Consider the following 23,951-nt stretch of genomic DNA (forward strand, 5'->3'; position numbering starts at 1 on the left):
ACCTTACAAGACACGGACAGAATTCGGAATTTTATAATCAAAATTGCCGATTGCTACGGAGTAGTATTACTTATGACATTACCTTGTATACAAGTAACAAAATTATGGTGACTACTATTTAAAGTTATAGTGATTTTACTGATTTATAGTTGATCCTTGGTCAGATTCCTGAACTCAAATAATTGTACATGAAGTTGTCAAAAAGGTTTTATAGCTTGTAGTCGACCATTGATTACAATATCCCATAATCCCATATATTTCTCTTGTAAATTTTAATTTGACTTTTTATCAATGACTTGATTTTACTGATTTTACTTGTCAAAAATATCCTCAGTCCATACATATAAACTTATAAAGTCACGAATAGTACAAAACAGGGAACTAGAATCACCACAGGGCTTTCTTATCTCCAACCTTAGAAAATATTGACAAGTAATTACGAGTTATACTCGATTTTACAAATGTATCCAACATCAAAAGCAAAAATCTTCCTCTAAAAGCTCAAACTACTTACGAGTACCGTATATTGAAGCTGGAAGTAACACTAAACTTGATGACAGGTTCTTATGTTACACATTGTACAACAATCTACATCTACAAAGAGTTGCTATGAAAAGAGGCAGACGAGCAAAGAAGAATAAAGAGAGGGAAAACTGAGACGGACTCCACAGATTTGCCCATAAGCAGCAGAAAATAAAACATGGGTGGTGAATCAGGACATGCCAAATTTGGAGAAAACTGACTGAAATGATTCTGAGAAGGCATTCGATGTACTTTGATCATCGGCTTTGATCTTTATTTGAGCTTTACTTGATGATTTGTTAATAACACACTCTACCAAAAATGTGGATGTGTCCTCCGCTTTCTGAGCAAAGAAAAATAATTTGAAATTTGGTGATTGACCACCTGAGGCAATGCAGTGTATGGAGTTCCCTTGCATGTGCTGGATAAGGGGTTGGGGTGTGGTTAATGCCGCAACACCTTGGGAAGTCATCTGGATTTCCTGCACAAATTCACAGATAACAAACTCCTTGTATCTTAATCTTGTAACAGGAATTATAAATGCATAAACGGGCAACTGGCAACTGGCAACTATCAACATTACCACTGTCCAGTGTCCCCTGCAGCAAAATGCAAAATGCAAAATGCAAAATGCAAAATGCAAAATGCAACATGCAAAATGGGGTGAATCTGCTGGCTTAACTAAAATGAATAGACGTGCTGAGTTGACAATATGATTCAAATAGGGGTTAATCAAGCTTATTAAACTCAACTTTAAGACTATTTTCAAAGTCCATGTAACTCGGAATTGGGAACATTAACAATCAACTGTCATTTGGCTTAACTAAAGTGTCACTAAACCAAACATATTGCAATATTCCAACAACTTCCTGGTCCATGTAAATATATGCCAAGTGCACCCAGAGTAAGAAATCAGTTACTGATTCTCAAGGACATATGCAGCATAGCACAAGAAACTAATAAAAGAGGTCCAAAGGGAGTAAGAAAAGAAAGGATATTGTCAAGTACTAGGGACATCAAGAACTATAATGGTAAAAAAAAAAGAGTATCATCGAAATCGTACTTAGTTTTTATACGGAAATCAAGGAATAATAGGCCTTTTTCCCTTAAGCAGCTTATTTTCTCTTGGAACAACACTAAATAAATTGATTTCCTTTACCTTCATATGGCAATAAAGGAAATTTAATTTGCACAAGGCAGAAAGGAGCATATTTCTGTTATTTGACAAATTTGGTTGTTTAAGCGTCTCATTTCCTCTGGAACAACACTAAATAGATTCCTCGACCCTTATATAAAAATGAGAATAAAGTAAAGCATTAGTGATTCACAAACCTGAGTTAAACATACGGGTAACTGCCGCCATTTTTGCTGGAAAGTCCCTGGATCTATAACAGCCTTTGCATTAAGTTTCAGCGAAGGTGGAAGAGGAGCAGGTGCAGTGATACCTAAGCCAAGTAAATCATCAATAGCCATGCTCGCCTGTGCAGCTTGTACTGCTGGCTGTGTATCTACAGCAACCAGAGGTCCTGAAGATGCATCAATAAGAGAGGCACCGTAACCATCCCCGTTATTACTGGAAGCTCTACTATCTTCCTTTTCTGTTGTGCTGAGAAGAAGATCCTTGTCATTAGCATCAACTATCTGAGCAGGAACCACACTGTTGGCAGATTCTGATCCAATCGATAAATTACCAAGTTCATCAGAAAACTCAAATGGCCCACGGTGTTCCTTGTCAGTAAACATGAAGGACGGCTGCAGAAGGAAAACCACTTCTCCATCAATTCATTAATTTTTACAATTGAACCAACAATCATAAAATACCAAATTCTCTTGGAATAACTTCACTGTCATACTGTTGCTAAGTGCTAACCACTATATCTGATAGTTGATACAAAAATAACTGCGGGTGTAGATAATGCATGCATACGGACGATTACTGAAGAAAGTTGGAAAACAAACTCTGGCAATTGATAAGATGGAAGCTAGAAACTGGAAGAATGTTCATGTTCATTGGTACAAGAAATGTTGTTAAAAGATCAATGGACTACAGACAAGCAGAAGTATCAAAAGAACTTTAAAACACATAAATATTTTTACGGACACAAAATCTTCATTTACACACAACTTGGTGAACTCATTGCCATCAAAAAATAGGGATCTAGGAACAAGAGGGTAAAAGTTTACCTTATGAAAATTCATTTTTCCAGGAAAATAATTAAAACACTAGTTATTCACTTATTTGTGACACCACTTTGAAGCCCAAGCATTTCCTGTGGAACTCATAGAACCATTATTCACTGCTTTTTTTTCTAAAATATCAAGCCCTGGAATTAGGAACAACACCTTATCTTTACTTATCATCCTCCCTCGACCCAAAACAAAGAAAACGTGACGGCCCAGACCTTCAGAGCTATGCACATGTCACAAGTGGCACAATCAACCAACTTACAAGAATGTAATGAACCTCTTGCCTTTTCAAGACAGACTTTAGATCATTCATCATTATCATTACCCCATTGCCTCAAATAGGCTCCCGCAAGAAGCGGGGTAAGGGGGGGTCGAGTGTACGCAACCTTACCCCTGCAATTGTAGAGAGATTGTTTCCAATTGACCCAAAAGCGATAACGGGACGACAACGGGAAGACCATCTTCTACTTCATGGAAAGGAAGCGAAGAGGTTTTAAGAGCCATTTTGATTTAGTCCATTACATCCCACAACCAAAAGAACAAATGAATCTTTGGCTCCATCAGAAATGGACATTCAAGACAGACTTTAGATATCTCTATTAAATCCACAATTTTTTGACAACAATATTATGTATAAAATGCAGCTGAAAATTGACAGAAAAATTCTCAAACAGGAAGCTACAATGAAATAATAGTTGCACAAAAAGAATCTGAGCTACCTTCTGATATACAACAGATAGACTGTTGAACTCATCAAATATGCGATCTTTGATTTCATTGCTCTGAGTATCAGCAAAGACTGACACGTCTTGCTTTGGAGGATTTACCACCTTCTCAGCTATAGACGGACTTTGTTGAAGAAGCCTATAGTACATTAAGGCTCTGTCATGGACATCCTGCAGATAACTGTATGTTTAATTGAAAGTGCACAAACTTAAAATCTACACTGTATATTCCTACGCATTTGTGATTTTGTGGCCTATAACGACACAAACCTGGTGAAAATCAGCAATTCCAGCTGCCAATACAGTTCCCAGTGCCTTTTGAGTTTCAGGCGGTCTTCTAAAGAAGCATTTCATTGATGCTGTTAGAAGGTGCAAACGAACCTATGTAGTAGCAACAGAATGTTCAGCTCAAAAAGACAGTGGAAGTAAGCAAAATATGTGTGTTTTTGAACTAGAAACTGGGAATTACAATTTGAATCCTAACTATTTCGATTTACATTTGCATGAAAAAACAAAATGGCAACCTCATTTTGCAACTAGAACCTAGAAACAAAAAGTATTTTGAGATACCATGCCCATCAAGACCATGTTGTATTGCATGAATACATGATAATTTTTATGAAACAGCATCCTCACCTCAGCAGAATCTTCTTCTTCCCAGTTCTCAATCATACTTTCCAAAATATAGGGAGCATCTGCCACATCTTGTGCATACTCCCCAAGCATCCAAATAAGAGCTGCCTTAGCTTTTGGTTCTTGAACATTGTTGCTACTGATGCTTCCAACAACAGCAATGCAATCATGGCTCCATTGGGGATATTTACGCAGCAAATCTTTGATAAGGACCTGCACATACCAAACTTGAGTGATTTCCCAGACTAGATCCAGCTGCACGGTCAACTAACTTTTACAGTGGTCATATATCAAGAAGGGTAGCAACTCTAACAGTCATACATACAGACCAAAGCTAGCAAGGATTCCTACATTTCGAGTGTACCACTATTGAACTATGAGTCTATGAGTATGGCTAGTTTGTTCGGTATTCTCAGTTGAAGGATGTCCATGCAATTGAAACATATCTTGCAATAAATAACAAAATTTTAATGGCTTCAAGCATATTTATGTTCGCATCCTCTCACATCTTTCAACCAAAAAATAGAAATAAGGAATATTTGCAGGAAATAGTTGAACTCACAAGAGTCTCAGCTGTCACGTAGTCCTTCTCCATTTCTAGAAACTGAAGTAGCCTGTCAACAATTGCATTTACATCGTACTGCTGAAGAGCTATCTTCCCAACAGCTCGGATAGATTCACGTGCAATTGGGATGTCAACATTGGCAACATATTCACATAATTCTGTCACTGAAATAACTCAAGAAAATCGCTCGTAAATGACATATTTAAATTTATCAACAATCTTGTACAAAAATTATTTCCTAGGCACAGAAGTTCCCAAGACTCTGTAAGAATCTAGAGTCGTCCTTACCAATTTCGTAAGTATTATCCTCATTCGCAACTGCAGTCAACATTTCAAGCTTCAACTTTTTGACATAAGATGGTTCATTATAATGGCAATAGAAATGTTTGTAATCAGAAGAAAACAGCATTGGTGCACGCATCACCAACAAATGAAGATGGCTTAACACTGCATAAGACTGTTCATGACTCCCTGTGTTGGCAAGAGTAATAAGTGGGGCTTTGATACGTTCATACACCTGAGAAGAATATACAGAGAACCATTTATTGGGTAACTCAAAAACAAAATCTTACCCTAAATTTTGATATTATTTATATATAACATAAGGTCACTTTGTTAAATCTCATTCACAGACATCAAGCTTTTCAAAATTGGCTACCAGTGTACAAAAAGTCTCAAGGCGCACTGAAACAGGGATTAGGGATCCTTCAGCACCTTTCTGCGCCTCAGCAAACCTTAAACTCTTAAAGTGAGGCACACAATTTTAAAAAACAAATTGTGAAAAAAACTGTGCACCTTTAAGTGTGCCTCGTTGAAATCGCCTCCCTAAACAAACAAAGGCGCTGAACCCATGTTGCATTGCGTCTAGGCGAGCCTTTTTATGCACTGATGCTTACGGCCTATGTCCCTCAGACTCAGCTAGCAGAGTCAGGCACACGATTTTATGAAATTTTAGCCCAAAATGAAGTGTCTAAGTGTCATACCAATATCCGGATGTCGACTATACGACACGGGTACTTGACATGAAATGAAGAGTCGGAGTAACACAACTTACAACATAAATCGAGTACTGTAATCAAAATTAAAAGAAACATAGGAAGAAAATACTGACGGAGAGTAGGAAATTGATGTATAATCTTCTTTAGGACCTTGTTAAAATCTACAATGCAAAATTACGTATCAAATAACCATAAAACGACTCATGAAGACACATTTTAGAAAGAAAGCTTTCGCAATTCAGACTCGAATGTCCCCTAAAACCTAGAGAAATAGATAGCAAGATGACAGCCAGAAAATTGCTCGCTTCGACAAATGAATATACCACACAAATAAACTGAATATTACTCACTCTTCCATCTCACCTTAATAGGCTACATTTGGTTATAATCATTCTCAAGGAATTGGCTTGAAATCAAACCCAAAAAATAGAAAAAATTATATTGGAAACTTAATAAATTTAACTTGCTAGATATGAAATGTAGCCTATTTTTTGGGACATTCCAAAACAGGAATGTGGCCTAATAGAGGGACAGAGGGAGTAGAAGAGACTGAGAAATTTCCATTACGGGTCAATAAACACCCATAAAGGAATATGGGATCACATTTTCAAAAGTAATCTGATAGACAAGCAAGAACAACTTCACAGTAAATAGTAGTTTCAAACACGATTCAGGGTAGTCTTTTCACACACACACACACACATAAAGAGAAATATCAACTCTCCAAAATAAGTAAGAAGCTTGGACACATAAGAAGTGAAAACAGCAAAACTGCTTTTAAAGCATCACATATAAATTACTTCGCATGACTAAGTGGATATAACCATTGTTGCGCGTATAAGTATAACACCTACAGCTATTAATTACAAATAAGCATCCTAACAAAGGCTATTAAATCCATGTATAATGTACCTGTTGATGAACATCCGTCATGGACAAGGTTAACTGCATAAACACCTTGATGGTGGCTAAAACAACTGCACCATTAGCATGCTGAAGCCTATCCTCAAGAAGATTCATGATGTCAAATACTTCACTGTTATCAGATGGCACATATTTGGCAACCAACTCGAGCACAAGACATTGAGCAAATTCACCAAATTCTCTGATCCTGATTGTGAACAGTTGATATTTGGAAATTAGAAAGAACATTTCAAGCTAGGTCAAGGAAAAGAATGAATGCAACATTAAGTACAATGATACATATTAAAGGAGCATATACTTTTAGGCATTGAGGAGGTTAGATCCGTGGCCATTATGTCAAGGTTATGGATATTACTAAAATTTCTTCGCCAAACGAAAGACAGGGTTCTGCTAAATAAACCTGCTAAAATTGATGCAAGCTTAACTAGATTTCTGCTAAAGACAGGGTTCTGCTAAATAAACCTGGTGCTACTAAACCAAATACCATGCAGTTCAGGCACAAAGAGAGCCTCAATTCGGCAAGTTCAAGAGAGAAACTTGTGGGTTATTGAGTTACATTGAAAGAAGATCTTGAACAAGTCCAAAATCTGAGCCTTCGTCCAACTCCATATTCCCCCTAATTATTACTCTCAAGTGTATAGATCTCATACATTATAAAGAATCAATACATGCTACCTTGCTTTTGTTAAAGCAGCATACAGAGGAGTGAAAGGCATATGAAACAGTTATATCCCCACAATGCACAATCCTATTCAACGCTCTTGACACTATTTAAATATAAGTATAAATTTTCTTTGGACAATAGCTCTACTAGACACGATGCTCCAAAAGAGCTGCTGAATATAAACCACGTAGAATCATTTTATGAAGGCCAATGTAATGTCAAACAAATTTCACAATCGAAGAGGAAAAAAGAATCTGTAATTTACCGATTCAAAAAGTAATATATAAGTGGCTTCCTAAGCAAAGAATCTCTCTCCCTGGATGCTTCTTCAGAGGAACTTGCCTCCCCACTCCATATTTCTTGCAGGGCTAATAAACAATTAGCAACAACCTGACAGAAATATATCAAGTAAGACTTTGTACCACGTCATCCAGAAATCATAGAAGGCAAGAGAAATCACCAAAGCCTAAGGTTGTCAACGCAAAATTTTAGAACAAAGTAGGAGGACAACTCCAAATAAAAATCATGAAAAGAATATTTTAGGTGATCATCAGCTCTCAGAATATTTGGACCATTGTTAAGATCAAGTAGCTGCCTCAGAGCCTTTGAAGTACATACAGAAATTAAATGTTTGTTGTCCAGGAAGCGAGAAGTATGTCGCCTTCATGATATCTTCTTCTAAAAATCAGGATTTTGATTTACATGAAAACGAAACAAGTTTTCGTTCCAAAGAGATTGGCAAAATAATCATGGAATGAGTAGCCAAAAGGATCAAAATCTAAAAATCAAGCAAATCGATGAAAGCTACTCCCTTCCCCCTGTTTTAATCTTTACGTTTGGCATCATGCACGCGATTTAACAAATAATTAAAGTGGATAAAAAATCTTTTTTTTTACTTAAACAATGCAAATTACGTTTATTAATAATGTTTCCACTTTTATAAAAATCTGACATTGGGAAAGTGAGAGAGATTTAATGCCCCTAATGGGAAAATATGAGAGATTTAATTTCTCAATGAATTTGATTGATTAAAACAATCAATTGGCACGATTTTTGACAGAATATTAGGAGCATTTATGTTACAATATAAAATGAAATATTCCAAACGTATAGATTAAAAAAAGACGTCCAAAACGGAATACGTAAAGAATAGAAAGTGCAGGAGTACTAAAGCTCCATCTAATGTTGTCCAGTTATTCGGCAATAAGTTAAAAAGTATTAATGATCCACACCTGGGTTTCAGGATCATTGAGCATCAAGTGCTTGAGTGTTGCAGGGAAATCAGCATCAATGCAAGTATTAGCAGAAATATGATATAGTTTCAAGATTCCCATGACAGCAACCATTCTCACGTAACTGCTACCATCTTTCAACCCAGAGCCCAAAGGCCCAACCAAATACTCAACCAAATTCGGAACACGCAACGAACAAAGACTCCTCAAGGCAAGACCACGAATCATTGGATCCTGATCCTTGCAATCCCTTTGAAGAAAGTTGATAGTGAGAAGCGCAATATCAGGATTGGACTTGGCATAATTTCCCACATACAGATAACACATTTTCTTTAGAACTATGTCTGATGTGGCAGAGCACATGACCATTTCACTAAAAACCGACGAAACATCAATGCCAATTGTCATGTAGGAGATCACTTTCTTGTAGAGCTCGCGCTTAGAATCATCAACTCCAGGCGCACGACTTCCCGCAAGTTGCCGTAGCTGTAATCTTAAATCTGAAACTTCGCTTTTCCTGCAGATACAGATCGTCCAACTCTCTTACTTTTTGAACTTATGGCTTGTTTAATTTCTTGGTAAAATAGATTATTGGAACCAGTTAATGAAACACCAATAACAATACCATGAAATGAATTGTAAAAACTGAAACGGAAGAAAACATTTTCAAGTAACAAGCACGAAAATTTCATATTCTTTTCCATTTGGGGAAAGATACAAGCCTGAAGCCTCTACAGATTAAATGTTAACCAGACATATGAGAATGCAATCCGCTTCATCAATATGTACTTACTAACATATACTAAGTTCTCAGGGTAAACATTCTTCTAGGAGATTCCAGTTTTCAAATACGTTCCCACAAAATCCATTCCCCCATAGAAAACAGGTCATTAGGGTCACACCTCAATAGCAACCACCAAACCAAATCAATCAACCCAAAACTACCAATGCCATCAGTTGAGAGCTATAAACAACCCCTGCGCCAGACAACCAATCAACTCCACCCTCTAAAAGAAGCAACATTTTCACCAAAGTAAGACAGTAATTATGTTATAAACATAAAATCTCCAACAAACCATCCATTGCTAACCATAACCCCTTTCAATGCACTAGAAACAAGAATTTGTTAGTCATTGCACTAAAACCCAATGGGCAAACAAAATTGCACCATATTGTACTTCATAAATCGACAAGCATTATGGAACCAAATCACTCCACATACTAAGTTAAAACCAAATTCCTCAATGATCATTTAGTACTTGAAGAACAAAGTCTATTCACGCCATCACGCTCCAACATGAACATGTTACCACAACAATTAGCTAAAAGCAACTAGATTAATGAATACCAGCACTATCTGAAAGAGATTACTAGCTCTAACTCAGAAAAGTTAATGCAATACATAAAAATTGGATGAATCGCCAAAATTAGTGCAGCAATGGTGATAATTCCGAGAAATTGCAGTGATCAAAATGAAAATTAAGATAATTGATATAAAAAAGAAAGAGAGATTACCCGGAAGGTTGAGAAGGGGAAGAAGAAGATCGTTGGGATTGATATGCAGGCGGAGCCATGGCGTCGGCGACGATCTTGATTCGCCAGCGTCGGCGACGATCTTGATTCGCCGGCGTCGGAGAGTATTAGGGCTTTCCGACGACCGATTATTTGAGAGAACGTGAGAATGAAGAATTGGAGATCTGCTGTTTGTTGGGGGGTTTTCCGATCTGATGATGTTGAATGATTATGAACGTAACAAGGAACGAGTTGGTATGTGTCATGTACTCTGTAGACTGTACTCGTGTGTGCGCTCGAGTCTTTTGGTCTTGGACTAGTAAGGAGTTTGTACTTTGTAATCGTGTTGTCTTTGAAGACGGCTCTTAAGTCTTAACCATGTAGTGTGTGTCTCGTGTCAAATCCGAGTGACTAAGGATTGGACCCAATCTTAAATGGGTATTTTAAGTCGTGTCTAGATCACCAGGTTAGAACAAGTTTCACTTATTTTGTTGTCCTTTGTTATAAGATCTAGCATTTTAGCACGAATAGCTACCGAGTATTTTTTTATTTGAAGGAGATACATAACGTTTTATTAATTTAAATCAATTTTTGTCAAAGTTGTAATACTTTGGAGAAAAGTGTCAATAAGGTAATTTGAACAACCACGAGTATATCACCTTGCCAATGAGATTTTGATCTAGTGGTTAAAACTGATGGCTTATTAGGTCTTAGGTTTGAATCCCCCACCCCTATTTATAATTTATACTGCTCTCGTAACTTATTACGGATAGAGGGGAGATCATTATTGGAACCTTTTACTGCTTGGATCACATTTATTGCATCGCTCTCAACCCACACATTTTGATAACCCAATCTTCTAGCCATATATAGACCATAACGAACAACCATAGCTTTAGGCCACCGCCGATCTAGCACAGACAGTAATGTTATGCCACTGCCATGTTTTTTCCACGCTTGCCAGATTTTCTTTTTCATTTATGTTTTATTCCCTAATTCGAAAAAATCAAAATTCTAAAAAAAAATTGCACAGTAACAAATTTATCATACTTCGTCATCCAAAAATATTTAATATACTTTGCACATTAAAAATATGGAGAAATTTGATTTTAGCTTTAACTTTCTATGGTCGTATTGTTTATGATATTCTTTGCACATTGAAAATATGCAGAAACTTCATGTCAAAAAAAAAATGCAGAAACTTGATTTAAGCTTTAACTTCCTACATTTGTGTTGTTTTTTGTTTCAAGTTTTCTGCTGTTAGCAAAGATTTTAAAAATCAATATAATTACTTACGTACGATTGTTTTGTAATACCTGAATTTTTAAAACTCGGTTAATTAGGCTTAATTATTTTTATTTAGCCTAAAATCGTTTTAAATCCTAATTTCGAACTTTATTTTTAATTACGAAGTTTTATTTCTCTTGAAATTCTAAGATTTGTTACACGATTTACTTTTCGGATTTTATAATTTAATTTTTATATTTACGAGCTTAACGACCTTTTTAAATCTTAATTATTTTCGGATTTATGATAATTTCGAAACGTTCTTATTTTATTCGGAAACTAAATTTATTTTTTTCGTTAACGATATTTTTATAAAGAATTATTTAAAAACTTAGTTCTAAATAAACACTTTTATTTTTATCAATTCCTAAATTAGAAACCAATTTTCAGAAATTATGCCTAACTTAGTGAAATTACAAAAATGCCCTTGAAGAGCAAAATTCCATTTCCCTTCTCTTCCTCCTCTCCACGTATGTTTTTCACTCCCCTTTCCACAAATCAGTCTTGGTGCATTGCTTGATCCCCAAGGGTTGAATCTTCTTCTTCACTCTTCTTAGTGTTATAGTCAGACACAAATTGCCATTTTATTTCTCAACCAAAACCAATGGATTAAACTGAAATCATCTCCCTTGCTTCCTGCCTTATTCGAACCACCACCATCAGTGGCTGCCTTCCACAGAAACCACCACCACCATTACCCGCCTCACCTACCACCCAGCACCACCACCGCAACACCTCCCTTATTTCTCCCCCTTCCTCGCAACCCACCCTCGCCTGCTCCCCTTTCTCTCTTCTTCGACGTGCCACTAGGGCCGCAAACCACCACACAACAAACAACCTCACCACCGAGCTTCTGCACCCTCCTCTAAAATCCACCACCGCCACGCCTTACACCCTCGCCGTCTCTCTCATTCAACTGCCCTGCCTCCCTCTCTCCTCCGCGTTCGAGCAGCAGTCCAGCCACCAGAACCACCCTTCTGGCGTGCTTCCACCTCCTTGCCCAGCATCGCGTCGCACCTCGCCGCCGGCCACCGCCCAACCGCCGTTCCCTTTCCTTCTTCCTTTCCGTTGCTTCAATCCCCTCCCCTGTTTTTCCCCTGTATTGCGCGACCCCCCCCCCCCCCTTGCTCTTTTCTTGCGATTCCGTCGCCGAAAGGCCAACCACCATCACCGGCGCACCTTCGCGCCGCCGTGCAGCCCAGGCTTCAGCCACCGCCGTCCCTTCTTCCTTCTTCCCTTCCTCTCTCCTCTGTCGTGCTGTGGCTCTGCCCTCCCCCCTGCTTTCCTGTTCTTCGTACCCAACTTCAAAAAGAAAAAAAAAAGAAAAAAAAGAAAAGGGGAGAGACAAGTTCCAGTAATTGGAACTTTGGTATTTTATTTCTCAAAATTAAGCCCAACTTTTGTTTTGGCCCAATATCCCAAAGTAAGCTTCATTCTTTCTAAAATACTCATGTTAATCAATTGTTATTTATTTTAATAAGAATATTAAATAATAATTTCAGATTTATATTGTGACCGAAATTTTGATGTAAATAATAATATTTTCGTTAATTTATGAAATTTAAATAATGTAAATTATGCAATATATATTTTGATTGAAATAACGTTTAATTATATTTTCAAAGATTATATTTTTATTAAATTTAATCATTTCAAAATTCACTATTTATAAATTTATTATTTATAAAATATTAGTTTTAAATTATTTATCGATTTAATACTAATTCAATAAATTCGATATTTTGAAAGAAATCAGACTCGGGGCTCAGGAAGGACGATCCATCAGACAGGGAGTATAAAAACTACGGTTGAGGTAACGGTTATTGCTAGTACCCGCATTCCCTTCGAAATGTATTTATGAATGTTGTTATGAATGATTGATGTTTCATAATGATGTTTTATGAATTGCGGGATTACAAGTATGATTTGATTGAATTGTTTTACGATAATGCAGCTTTATGCAAAGTATTGATTTAATGAATTATTATTCCTGAAAGAAATGATTTTATGAAATAACGAGATTTAATGGTTTATTGAACCACCCTGAATGATTGAGATTTTCCTGATTAATGTTCGATTAAAAGAAATGTAAACATGATAAATAAAAGTGTAAGAACTGGTCAAGTTCCCCTGATATGGAGCCCAGGCTCCCCCTGATAAGAAGCACTGGCTTCCCCTGATATGGAACCAAGGTTCCCCCTGAAATGAAGCACTGGCTTCCCCTGTTATGGAGCATTGACTCCCCCTGTTATGAAGCACTGGCTTCCCCTGTTCGTAGGAGACGTCCTACCATGTTTTCCTGTAAAGTCATGACGACCAGAATAAATACTGTTAAAAGGAAAAGGATTAATGAAATGACGTTCCTGAAATTAATGTTCCTGAAATGATGTTTTTGAAATGATGTTTCTGAAATATTGATTTATTAAATGTTTTACTATATTCTATTCTCCCTGTTTATTAAATAAAATGAATTGAAATGATGTTACGATGCTAGGGTAACTTGTTACTGAGTCTTCGGCTCACCGTTTTGTTTTCCGTTGTACTGTTGGGGACCACGGAAACGAGTAGTGGCGAGGATTTGACTATTACCAAGTTCACCTAAGTTAATGTTAAGTTGTAACAAGTTTAAGTAAAGATTCTTGATTAAGTTTCGTACTTTTATTAAGGAATTGAGAAGGATGATTATGTGAATTTTGGAGTTTAATAGCTTATGATTGATAGTTGCCTTGTAATTCCCAAGAGGGAGTTACGGCGGGTAATGTCCCGACCGAATTAGGTTAATTCCGCTGCTAGTATGCTTAATTAAGTGAATTAGAGGTAGGGGTGTTACAGTTTTCTAGTTCCTGATTCAATCAAAACCATACTAGACCTTCAAAATTATGAGACCAAAACTAACAGTGAGACCAAACGGGTCCTTAATCTAAAATACAAAGAAACGAAAAAGGGGGAACGAAAAAAGTTGCTCTCTACAAGTAAAACCAATAACTGCCCTAAAAAGCAATAGCAAGAAAAATACCTACTAATTCAAGTATCTTTAATCAATTGAAATTGATACAACACATTACGGCACTTTGCCATTTCGCATATACCAAAATTGAATCGCTCATGATGCGAGTAGAAGCATCAAATAACAAATTCTTGTAACATTCCCTTCAGGCAGTAGGATTAATCGACTGCAAAAAGTTGAAGTAAGCGTATTTGATATCGAACTGCATATCATACCCTGCAAGAAATAGATGAAGCTTAAGCATTTGAAATCTATAAGAATCTGATACTTGGAATCTAAGGATTGATGAAACTACGTTATCTAAGTGTTTCTTACAATAATTGACTGCAATAGTGTGTGGGCTTTGCTTCACGTAATGAAACCACATACTAGGCCTGCAAAATTTGTAAATGACTCGGTATGATTAGCAATGTGATGTGTGAAGCAAGTTCTACACTACATCCCAACATTTACAAAAAGTACAAGGTACACAAATGTTCAAAGTATCGCTATCCATAACATCCTCTAAGCGCTTAGCTCCACTCCTTTCAACAATCGGTTCACATCAGATATCAGGTTCTACATTGTACTTTCTGTTAACTTGATGTTAACCAACAACAGCAATAAAATAAAGCTATAAGACGGATTCACTACAAATGGAACATTACACAATTAGCCATTTGACAGACCTCTCCTCTCATTTCCTCTCTTTTCTAAAAGACTTAATAAGTTAGATCAAGATGTAGCAACTACAAGCATAACAGAAACTAATAGGTATATTCCACCACAAGGTCTATTTGCTGAAGCATGGGTTGCAGACATCAATAGCTCATACGACTTGGGATTGGGATTGGGGTTCTGACTGTCATGGGTTCCAATTAGGTCTAAGAAAAAGAGAGAACTTTGCCAAAAATTAGTTAAAAAATGTCCTTCATAGTACATAAAGATTAAGGGTGGTCATCAAAATGGTTTCAATTAGGATGTTTCCTTTTGGTCTTGATCAAGATTACATGTAAATCTGTAAGCAATGAGTTCCTAATGGGGAGAATTATGATTTGTTCTTCTCACCTTACTTTCACTTAATTCAAGACAAATAAACTCAGGACGTATAAGTTCAGGATCAGTAAGTTCAAATAAGTTATCGTTCATGGCCAATAAGGGCTAGTAGGCTACCCAAGTTCAATTCACAACTACAGCAAGTCCAGATTAGTTCAGGGCTCATCTAGCAATCGGGAAGTATGCTAAAGTAGTTAGGTATATCTATATCTATTTTGTACCCATCGTAAGAAAATATCATTGCACGGTAACACATAGAAACATTAGATTGTCTGTAAAACTTACAGGTATAGCATCTCCCCAGCCTTAACTGTACACTCAAATGGCTTGGGCCCGTTAAAATATAAAGGAAATTCACTGCGTTCCTTCTCCTCTCTCCCTTCAGACGGATAAGGATTTACACTGCACCAAGGAACATGTCTAACTGGATCTTCAAGCTCCAAATTGAACTCTCCTGTATCCTGCAAAAAAAGAACCAAATTTCACGCCTTGAAGTACTTCGTAAATTGATGAATGATAAACGAGAAAACTTTAAGAATTAAAAGACATACACCTGAGAATAGGAGTAATTTGCAGCTGGGTAAGGACGAATATACAGGCGATGAACATCAGTAGGTGGCAATAGAAGGAAATGTTTCTCACCTGAAACAACCGCATAAAGATTTTCATAATGGTCTTTATGGAAGGAAGTCTCAGACTGATTGTTACCAATCCAAAGGTTAACAGCCTCAGGAAGACAACCTAAAGCTTCAGAGGCCCAATCAATATGTGCATCACAATCGGAACCTAAAACTGCATATTCAGTCCGAAAACAATCATTTTGTTGCTGAGCATATGCAACAAAATTTCCACGCTTTTCAGAATCAGAGATGAGGCGATAAGCATCAGGAAAGGACATGTTTTCCACATGTGCAGAAGCAAAGCACAAAGAGGAAGGGTCTACCGGATTAGGGACTACAGAATCAGCACGACCATTTGGAGTTAGATGAACAGACACCTTAGCTGACCCAAGGGCTTGGCAAAGATACTCATCAGAAGACCATAATGAGAGGGCAGGCCAGTGTTCAAGAGCATTGGATATGATGCAAGGCTTATTAGGCATCACATAATTTCTAAGAAATTCAACTGGCGAAGGAGGAGAATGAAGTCGTTCCACCTCGGTAGAGGTACCGAAGCTTAACTCTCTAACTTCCTCCCATAATGTTTCTAGTTCCTCAATGCCAATATTGCAGTTTTTCACCATAGGTAGTGAGTGAATGGAGTTGAAAAGCTTCAATTTGTTCTAAGAAGCCAACGAAAACACAAGGAAGATGCTAGATCATCGTGCCCTCTAAGGAATTAGATTCTACTGATTAGTGTATAGAAGCTTAAAGAGATTCTTAATACGACAAGTTAATCCATATACATATACTAATCAATCCCTAACATACTCCAATCCATCAGTAAAAGCTTCCTTTGCAAATACTAGTTACCTGCAAAATATGGACAGAGTAATTACATGTCTAAGACATAGTACATTCTAAAGAAATTGACATGTACCATACTGGAACTACATAAACCAATTTGATCATTCTAAAAGAACTAAAATCTATAGTATATGGAATAAGCTCTTCTGCGTGGCTTCGTGCAATCACAGTATAAGTTCTACTGGAATTGAAGAAATTATAAGTAGTTGGAAACTTGGAACATGGATACTAAATTAAATTTCCTGGAATATACAATCAAAAAAGTTCTGCAACAAAATAATTTCATGATAAATAATCTGATTTCTAAACTAATTAACGCAAAATGCGAGTATTAATAACTCATAATATAAAGTAAAATGGTTTGGGATTGATAGAACTAAGTTAATACACGACAATTAACTAAATTAGGAACCTGTGCCTGGAGTGGGGATACCGGTGGCCGGATGGAGGATCCCCGGCGAGAGAAGTTGAGGGAGTGGCGGGGTGAGAGGAGGAGATGTCGGCGGGGCGACGGTGGGGGGAGAGCCAAAGGAGAGCCAAAAGTATATTTTTTTAGGGGGAAAGTAAGGATGGTTGTGTGCAGGGTTGGTTTGGTTGTGTGCAGGGTTGGTTCGTGCTTCGGGTCGAGCCCATGGGTTAGAATCTAAAATTTCTTTACTTGCATTTCTCTTTTTTATTGTTTTTTAGAATATTTCTAACAGTTTTCTAGGCTTTAGAGAGAATTATTATGTTATTGTGCTTAATCACTTGCGTTGTTGTTATTGTGTTGTCGCATGCTTTTAAGCTTTCCAAGACTTAGCAAAGTCTCCCGCAAAACATATACATTCTTGTCGTCGATCCCGCTTGTGTTTGTTGTGCGCACACAAGCGCCCCAATCTACCCTCGCTCTTGTCGCCAATAGAAGAGCCCATTCTAAAGCAAGCACCCGCTCGTATCCCGAGCCTTGATATTCATTTTCCGCACAAGGCTTGCGGCCATGACACCATGTGTATAGGCTTGAATAGATTTGGCACCATGTGTATAGGCTTGAATAGATTTGGCTCACGGTAAGACCATTTCTTTGTGTTAGGTCCGGCCTGTGATGAATTTTCTTTTTAGGAGGCCAAAAGATGGTTAAAGTCCACGCGCACTCGTATCTGTTCGGGTTGAACCTTTGTGCCTAAGCTTAATATTTTTGTCTGAATGAGCGACTACGATATTATAAATATTAGAGGAAGGATTCGAAGATGTAATCAATTATGCATACTGTTATAAATGAATGACCTTTCGGACTTTAAAAATGTTGATTTGTATGACAATTTATTGTTGTAATAAATGAGAAGCAGTAAATGAAGAATTAAAACACACAAAACGATTTAAAGCGGTTCACTCTTAAATGAGCTACATCCCCCCGGGGAGGGTTTGGAGCTTGTATTACTCTTCAATGGAGAAAGAATTACAAAGATTATCAAAGGTAAAGAAGAGGATATATTTAGTGTGCTTAGATATAGAGTTTCAACCTCACTTGTGTTTCACTCACACTTTTATCTCTTAATGAAAAATTCATTATATTGGGTATTTATAGTGTCACACATCAATACAATCAAAGGTACAAGAAAATACCACGTCGATTGAAGCTTGCGGAGAAGAAAAACAGCTTGCCTGGACTGTTCGATCGAACCAATATCACATTTGGTCGAACCTATTTATGGTCCGGCCGAACCTTCAAAACCATGAACCTACTGCTAGGGATGGGCATGGGCCGGATCTGGTAAGACCCGGACCCATATTGTTTAGGCGGACCCAGACCCGCCCCCAAATCCATAAGGTCTGAAAAATTCAGACCAATACCAAGATCCAATGGGTCTAATGGGTCAAAAATGGGTCTAGTGTTATTTTTTTATTTTTAACATTTTTGTCGTAGAAAATTTTCCTTCGCCATTAATTTAACCGTCATTTACCATCACATATTCACATTCGATACATAAAATATCACAATTCGCAAAATAAGTGCCAAAATACTAATGTAGTCATGTATCAAATTATACTATTCCTAATTTTTAATAATTGACTGAGTCCATGGACTGGATCTGGACCGAGTCTGGGTCCAAGACCCAGACCCATTTTTAAACACATGGATCCAGATCCCCCCAGATCCATTGGGTCTCAAATAATTAGACCCAGACCCTTAAAAATGGATCTGGTCCAACCGGGTCTGGACCAAGTCCTGGACCCAGACCTGGACCCATTCCCATCCCTACCTACTGCCTCTTTTCTTCTCAGTTGGGTCCGGTTTAACCATCAAAGGGTTAAGTCGAACTTCCAGTAGGTTTCGTAGATCCTCAAACGGGTTTGATCAAACATCCCCTGCTTCAGGCATCTTTTCATAAAACAGTCATAACTCCCTCGTTTCTCATTCAAAAATGAGTTTATGACCATACGTTGAAAAGCTATTGAACCTAACTTTCACCTCTAACTTGAATAAACTCAATCTAATGAATATATCATAATATATATCCATTTAAATTTAATCTTTGTACTATAATAACCCAAATATTATTCAAGAAGGATTCGAGCACACATACACATAAAAACTATAAAAACTTCAATCTTTTAACACTATCCAAGATTAACCTGGATGTGGGATGTCCCTGTATTCCTCTATTCACCATTCACCACCAGGGCACCATCACTTAGATAGGGTGCCAAACAGCGAAAGTACCAAACTCAGTTGAATGCTCAAACCGTTCTGTTATCTTCCAGTCTACACCAGTACACCACCCCTAATCCCTCAATCTCTCTCCATTTTCCTCATCTTCATCTCCCCCACTGAAAACCAAAGAGAAAACCCAGTAAAGAACATAGCAAGAACTCAGAAAAAGGATGATTCTTTCCCACCTTCCCAAACTCCAAACCAAATTCCTCCTCCCTCTAAAACCCAAAACCCCAAACCTCAATTTTAACCCATCTATCCTCCCTTCATTTCGCCACTTCCCAATTTTCTCTCTCTTCTCCTCCTTATCCCCAACTCTCCCTACCCTAAACCCTAATTCCCCAACTTTACCCCAACGACAATCAATCAACGATGATGAAGATGAAGAACAACCCCACATTGAGATTTCAATAGAAAAGCTGTTTGTTCCCCCAGAAACTGACATTTCTTCATTGGCTTCGGGTTCGGGTTCAGTTTCGAGTTCGAGTGCTCGGATTCTAAAGGGGTCTAACATTGTGCTTAGCAAGTATGCTAGTAATTCTCAAGTGATTAATGCTGAGTTTGTCAAGAGTAGTTCGAAAACTGAGGAGTGCCCTGTTGATGGGTTACCTGAGTTTGCCCTTGTTGGTAGGTCTAATGTGGGTAAATCTTCACTTCTTAATTCACTTGTTCGGAGGAAGAAGCTTGCCCTTACTTCAAAGAAGCCTGGTTAGTTGATTCTTTGTTAATTTATTGCACACTGATTAAGAATTTGGTGTGGATGTGAGCTAACTTAGTTGGTTAAAGTCTCGGAACCTCAGATTGTATTCAGTCTATGCCTAAAGTTAGAATTTTGTTACAAATGTTATCGCATTGGTACTCTTTTATTACATAATTTGATGTTTGCTATTGCTTTTTATATTACTAGTTGGATTATTTGTTTTGCATTTGATTTTGTGAAGAAATGATGATGGTTAGATTGTTGTTGGAGTGAGAAGTTAGCTTTAGGGTTGTGTCAAATTTGGGTGACTTCACTTGAATTTTATCTAGCCATTTCTATGAAGTTCTTACCTTGTCAGTTTACTTGCTGGCTGAGGAAGTCTTGTTTTACATTGCCAATCACCTTATTACTTGTGTACCTACCACCTATGGATGGGGTAACTTTGAATATTTGGTTACAATTGGTGCTTGGAAAAAGTCTATTGTTGGACCGGGTTTTGATAAAGAAAAAGTCTACAGAATATGGTTGCTGAGAGAAATATCAATGTGGCTATTGTTGCCTGGAGATATCAGTGACATATAGATTTGTTGATGCTGAAATTTCTTGAGCAAGCTTAATCTGATGAAACCTAATTTCAATCATGTGCACATCTTTGTTGCCTATAGCTACTTTTGTCAATAGTTCAATGCATTTGAAAAGTAGTGTACCGTACTCTGAAGGTTTATTGCCTCCTTTTGTGCTTATTTGATGGATAAAACATTCCTGTGATCAGTGAGCCCAAATGTTCAGCCAGCAACATGATCCCGAGCTTGTTATTGTTGTAGGGGGTTTCTATTTCTATTGGGTTGAGATAGAACTTAAGTATGAGTTGTACACCAGGATTTTCTTGTCAAAGCTCTGTCAGTTAACCGAGTTAGGACTTCTTGTTCAAAGTACCGTTTGCTATACATTATTTACCCACCCCCCCCCCCCCCCCCCCCCCCCTTTTTAGGATGGAACAAAATTTGCACCCTAACTAACACAACTCGAATGGCATGTGCCAGGATTCACTTGTATGCCTAGGTCTGTTCCACATAAGTAAAATTTACATTTCGAATGTTTTCATCATTTGTCTTCTTAGACGTTGAAAAATGATGTGATACTAATGTCTTGATCTTCATTCTCTGCAGGTAAGACTCAATTGATCAACCATTTCCGAATTAATGATAGCTGGTATTTGGTGGATTTGCCTGGATATGGGTATGCATTGTGTTTTATCTTGTTTAATTCTGAAAATGATATCCCATCAAACTAAGATGTGGATTCCACCTGTATGATGAATTGTCTGTCAACCAAGATGGTATAATATAATTGGAAGGGATGTATTGATACGATGTGAGGCGGAAATAATTGGGGGCTGAGAACTGCTTTATTTAGTCATTAACATTTAAACTGACTAACTTTCTACTCGTTCCCCCTTGATTCTTGGACAACTTGTACTGTCTGCATGACTGACCAAAAGAAATCTATAATCCTTTCTGAAGTTGTTACTATTGTTAATCTATTAGTAGAAGTTATGAAATTCCACTGAACTTTTGTAAAGCATTAATGAAAGATCTTATATGACTGATAACTCTAGACAACTTAAACCTGTTTGTGCCTTCACTGTGACTTTCATATTTCAACAACTGATTGTTCCCAGCCCCATCTCAGTACTCTTGATAACTTCATCTGTTGGTGGCTATACTACCGCTTGTCCGTTCACTTTCGTTCCTGCTATATATTGCTTCATATTTGTCTAACTTCAGTTGATCCAATATCATCTGTATTTACCGTCAACTGCCACTCATAAGCTATCAGTTTCTTCCTTTATCCCCCTTCCCCCATGTTCACTCTCTTTCCTATGAATTCCAATTTAACGATCATATTTCCAGTGCTACTAGTGTGGTGGCGTTCTGTTGTGACTTGCCTTCAAAATGTTGCCCTCTGTTGCCACCACCTATGTTGATCATAAGTTTCCATGTTGTGCTCTCTTTGTATTGTTGAGTTTGTATGCTTCTTTTATGTTGATGATCATATATCTTTGTTTCCTACACTAAGTCTGGTTATTAATCTCTCAAAAGTCATACTATAAAAAACATCACTAACATGAAGGTTTCAAATCAAATCAAAAGCTATGAACATAAGTTCAAAAAAAAAAATCATAAAATAGAACATTACATTGTTCTTGTATTGCCTCTCATCTCTTTTTATTACGAATAATGGCAGTTTTAAATGCTGGTTATTTTGCTGATGATTTGTACTTTGAACAGGTTTGCAGCTGCACCAGGGGAGGTCAGAATTGAATGGGACAAGTTCACCAAGAACTACTTTCTAAAGAGATCAACCTTGGTTTCAGTATTTCTTCTCATAGATGCAACAATTCCTGCCAAAAAGATTGATCTTGAGTATGCAAGTTGGTTGGGTCAAAATAAGGTTGGTCATCCAATCTCCTACTTGGAATTAGAAGAAACATAAGGACAATTCTTTATTGAACTCTTATGAAGAATACTTGTAATCATTTTTCAAGAAAAGTCTTTGCATGTTTAATGGTCCAGCTTAGGGCAGTATGAGTCTGACCATTTCCATCCTTTTCTTTTATGCTTGACTGTGTTATTTCCTTTCATCTTTCTTCGAAGTTTCCGTAAATATCATTACAATTCCTTCAATAAAGAAATTAAGGAACATTACATGGTTAGGCTTGGTCGGATATCAGATAATTTACAGTGTTTTCGTTCTTCCATTTGTAGATTCCAATGACATTGGTGTTCACAAAATGCGACAAGAGGAAAAAGAAGAAGAATGGGGGTAAAAGGCCTGAAGAAAATGTGCAAGATTTTCAGGAATTGATACGTGAATTCTTTGAAGCAGCACCTCCTTGGATTATGACGAGCAGTGTGACCAATCAAGGCCGAGATGAAATATTGTTGCACATGGCACAATTACGGAATTATTGGTTGAAGCATTAAACGATTGAAGATGCATCATCATCATTCCTCAATGAATTGGATCCGTGATGGTTGAACCTTTGAAATATTTTCTAGGTAACTTATCAGTATATGGACTGGATATGAAGGAATCAAAACTTACCCAGAACTTGAGCTTATTAGTGCTTTCAATTGAAGATGCTGGACGCAGCTGCTTCCTCGCCTTTATATTGCATGAGCAACCATCTTCCACCAATTATTACAGTAGGTTACAAAGGAGCAACTCCGGTACCATGCCAGTTCAATAGACAAGGCTAATAATGCTCCAGGCTTGTACTTTCTTTTTTCTTTCTAGCATTGTCATCACTTCTAACTTCTTGATCAATATTGTACATGTACCGTACTCTTACCAAGTTTTGTTAGGCTACTCCACTACATACTAATTTTTCATTCTTGCTTTTATGGTGCGTTCTATTCATTTGATTTTCATTTATTTTTCCTGAACTTAACTGGACTTATTAGAAATCATCAAAACTTATTTTAGTTATAAATTGTACTTGGTCAACCTTTCTTTTTCATGAACTTATCTTATCTGAACTTAATTGAATTTCTAAACTTATTTTTTCTGAAATAAGGTGAATAGAACATAGAGGGACAATTGGTAACCTTTTCAATATTAACATTATACCAGGTAGTTATCTTGTTCGCTTATCGTATTGTTTTGACGTACCATGGTATTTTTCGGCGAAAAAGAAAGGGTTCAAATTGTCTAACAAGCACGGTTATGTTTTTAGGCGAAAAAGAAAGGGCTCAAATTGTCTAAGAAATAAGCGAGTAGAAGAGTTCAGTCTTTTTTA

General features: G+C 37.2%; 3 protein-coding genes across 4 annotated transcripts; 1 reads left to right on the top strand and 2 right to left on the bottom strand.

Moving 5' to 3' along the window:
• Positions 1 to 378: 378 nt before the first annotated feature.
• Positions 379 to 10,256, bottom strand: LOC110774985 (beta-adaptin-like protein A). The gene is made up of 11 exons (XM_021979596.2): positions 9,966 to 10,256; positions 8,451 to 8,967; positions 7,484 to 7,608; positions 6,543 to 6,741; positions 4,921 to 5,149; positions 4,630 to 4,796; positions 4,071 to 4,280; positions 3,705 to 3,815; positions 3,429 to 3,605; positions 1,855 to 2,274; positions 379 to 1,003 (listed from the first exon to the last, which is right to left on the bottom strand). Exons 1-11 carry the CDS (start codon positions 10,022 to 10,024, stop codon positions 713 to 715), a joined length of 2,505 nt encoding a protein of 834 aa, XP_021835288.1. The 5' UTR covers positions 10,025 to 10,256; the 3' UTR covers positions 379 to 712.
• A 3,891-nt stretch (positions 10,257 to 14,147) lies between these two features.
• Positions 14,148 to 17,323, bottom strand: LOC110774973 (lysine-specific demethylase JMJ32). Of its 2 annotated transcripts, none has more exons than XM_056843239.1 (5): positions 17,170 to 17,323; positions 15,845 to 16,763; positions 15,577 to 15,752; positions 14,572 to 14,630; positions 14,148 to 14,472 (listed from the first exon to the last, which is right to left on the bottom strand). In XM_056843239.1, exons 2-5 carry the CDS (start codon positions 16,532 to 16,534, stop codon positions 14,402 to 14,404), a joined length of 996 nt encoding a protein of 331 aa, XP_056699217.1. In that variant the 5' UTR covers positions 16,535 to 16,763; positions 17,170 to 17,323; the 3' UTR covers positions 14,148 to 14,401. The 2 variants fall into 2 exon arrangements, with proteins under 2 accessions (XP_056699217.1, XP_021835271.2); XM_021979579.2 differs by having other exon boundaries at positions 17,176 to 17,304.
• A 1,995-nt stretch (positions 17,324 to 19,318) lies between these two features.
• LOC110774966 (GTP-binding protein At2g22870) lies at positions 19,319 to 23,554 on the top strand. The gene is made up of 4 exons (XM_021979565.2): positions 19,319 to 20,157; positions 21,319 to 21,388; positions 22,441 to 22,603; positions 22,918 to 23,554. Exons 1-4 carry the CDS (start codon positions 19,620 to 19,622, stop codon positions 23,134 to 23,136), a joined length of 990 nt encoding a protein of 329 aa, XP_021835257.1. The 5' UTR covers positions 19,319 to 19,619; the 3' UTR covers positions 23,137 to 23,554.
• The last annotated feature ends 397 nt before the right edge of the window (positions 23,555 to 23,951 follow it).

The sequence above is a fragment of the Spinacia oleracea genome, chromosome 1 (genome assembly GCF_020520425.1).
Source record: "Spinacia oleracea cultivar Varoflay chromosome 1, BTI_SOV_V1, whole genome shotgun sequence".
NCBI classification, from domain to species: domain Eukaryota; kingdom Viridiplantae; phylum Streptophyta; class Magnoliopsida; order Caryophyllales; family Amaranthaceae; genus Spinacia; species Spinacia oleracea.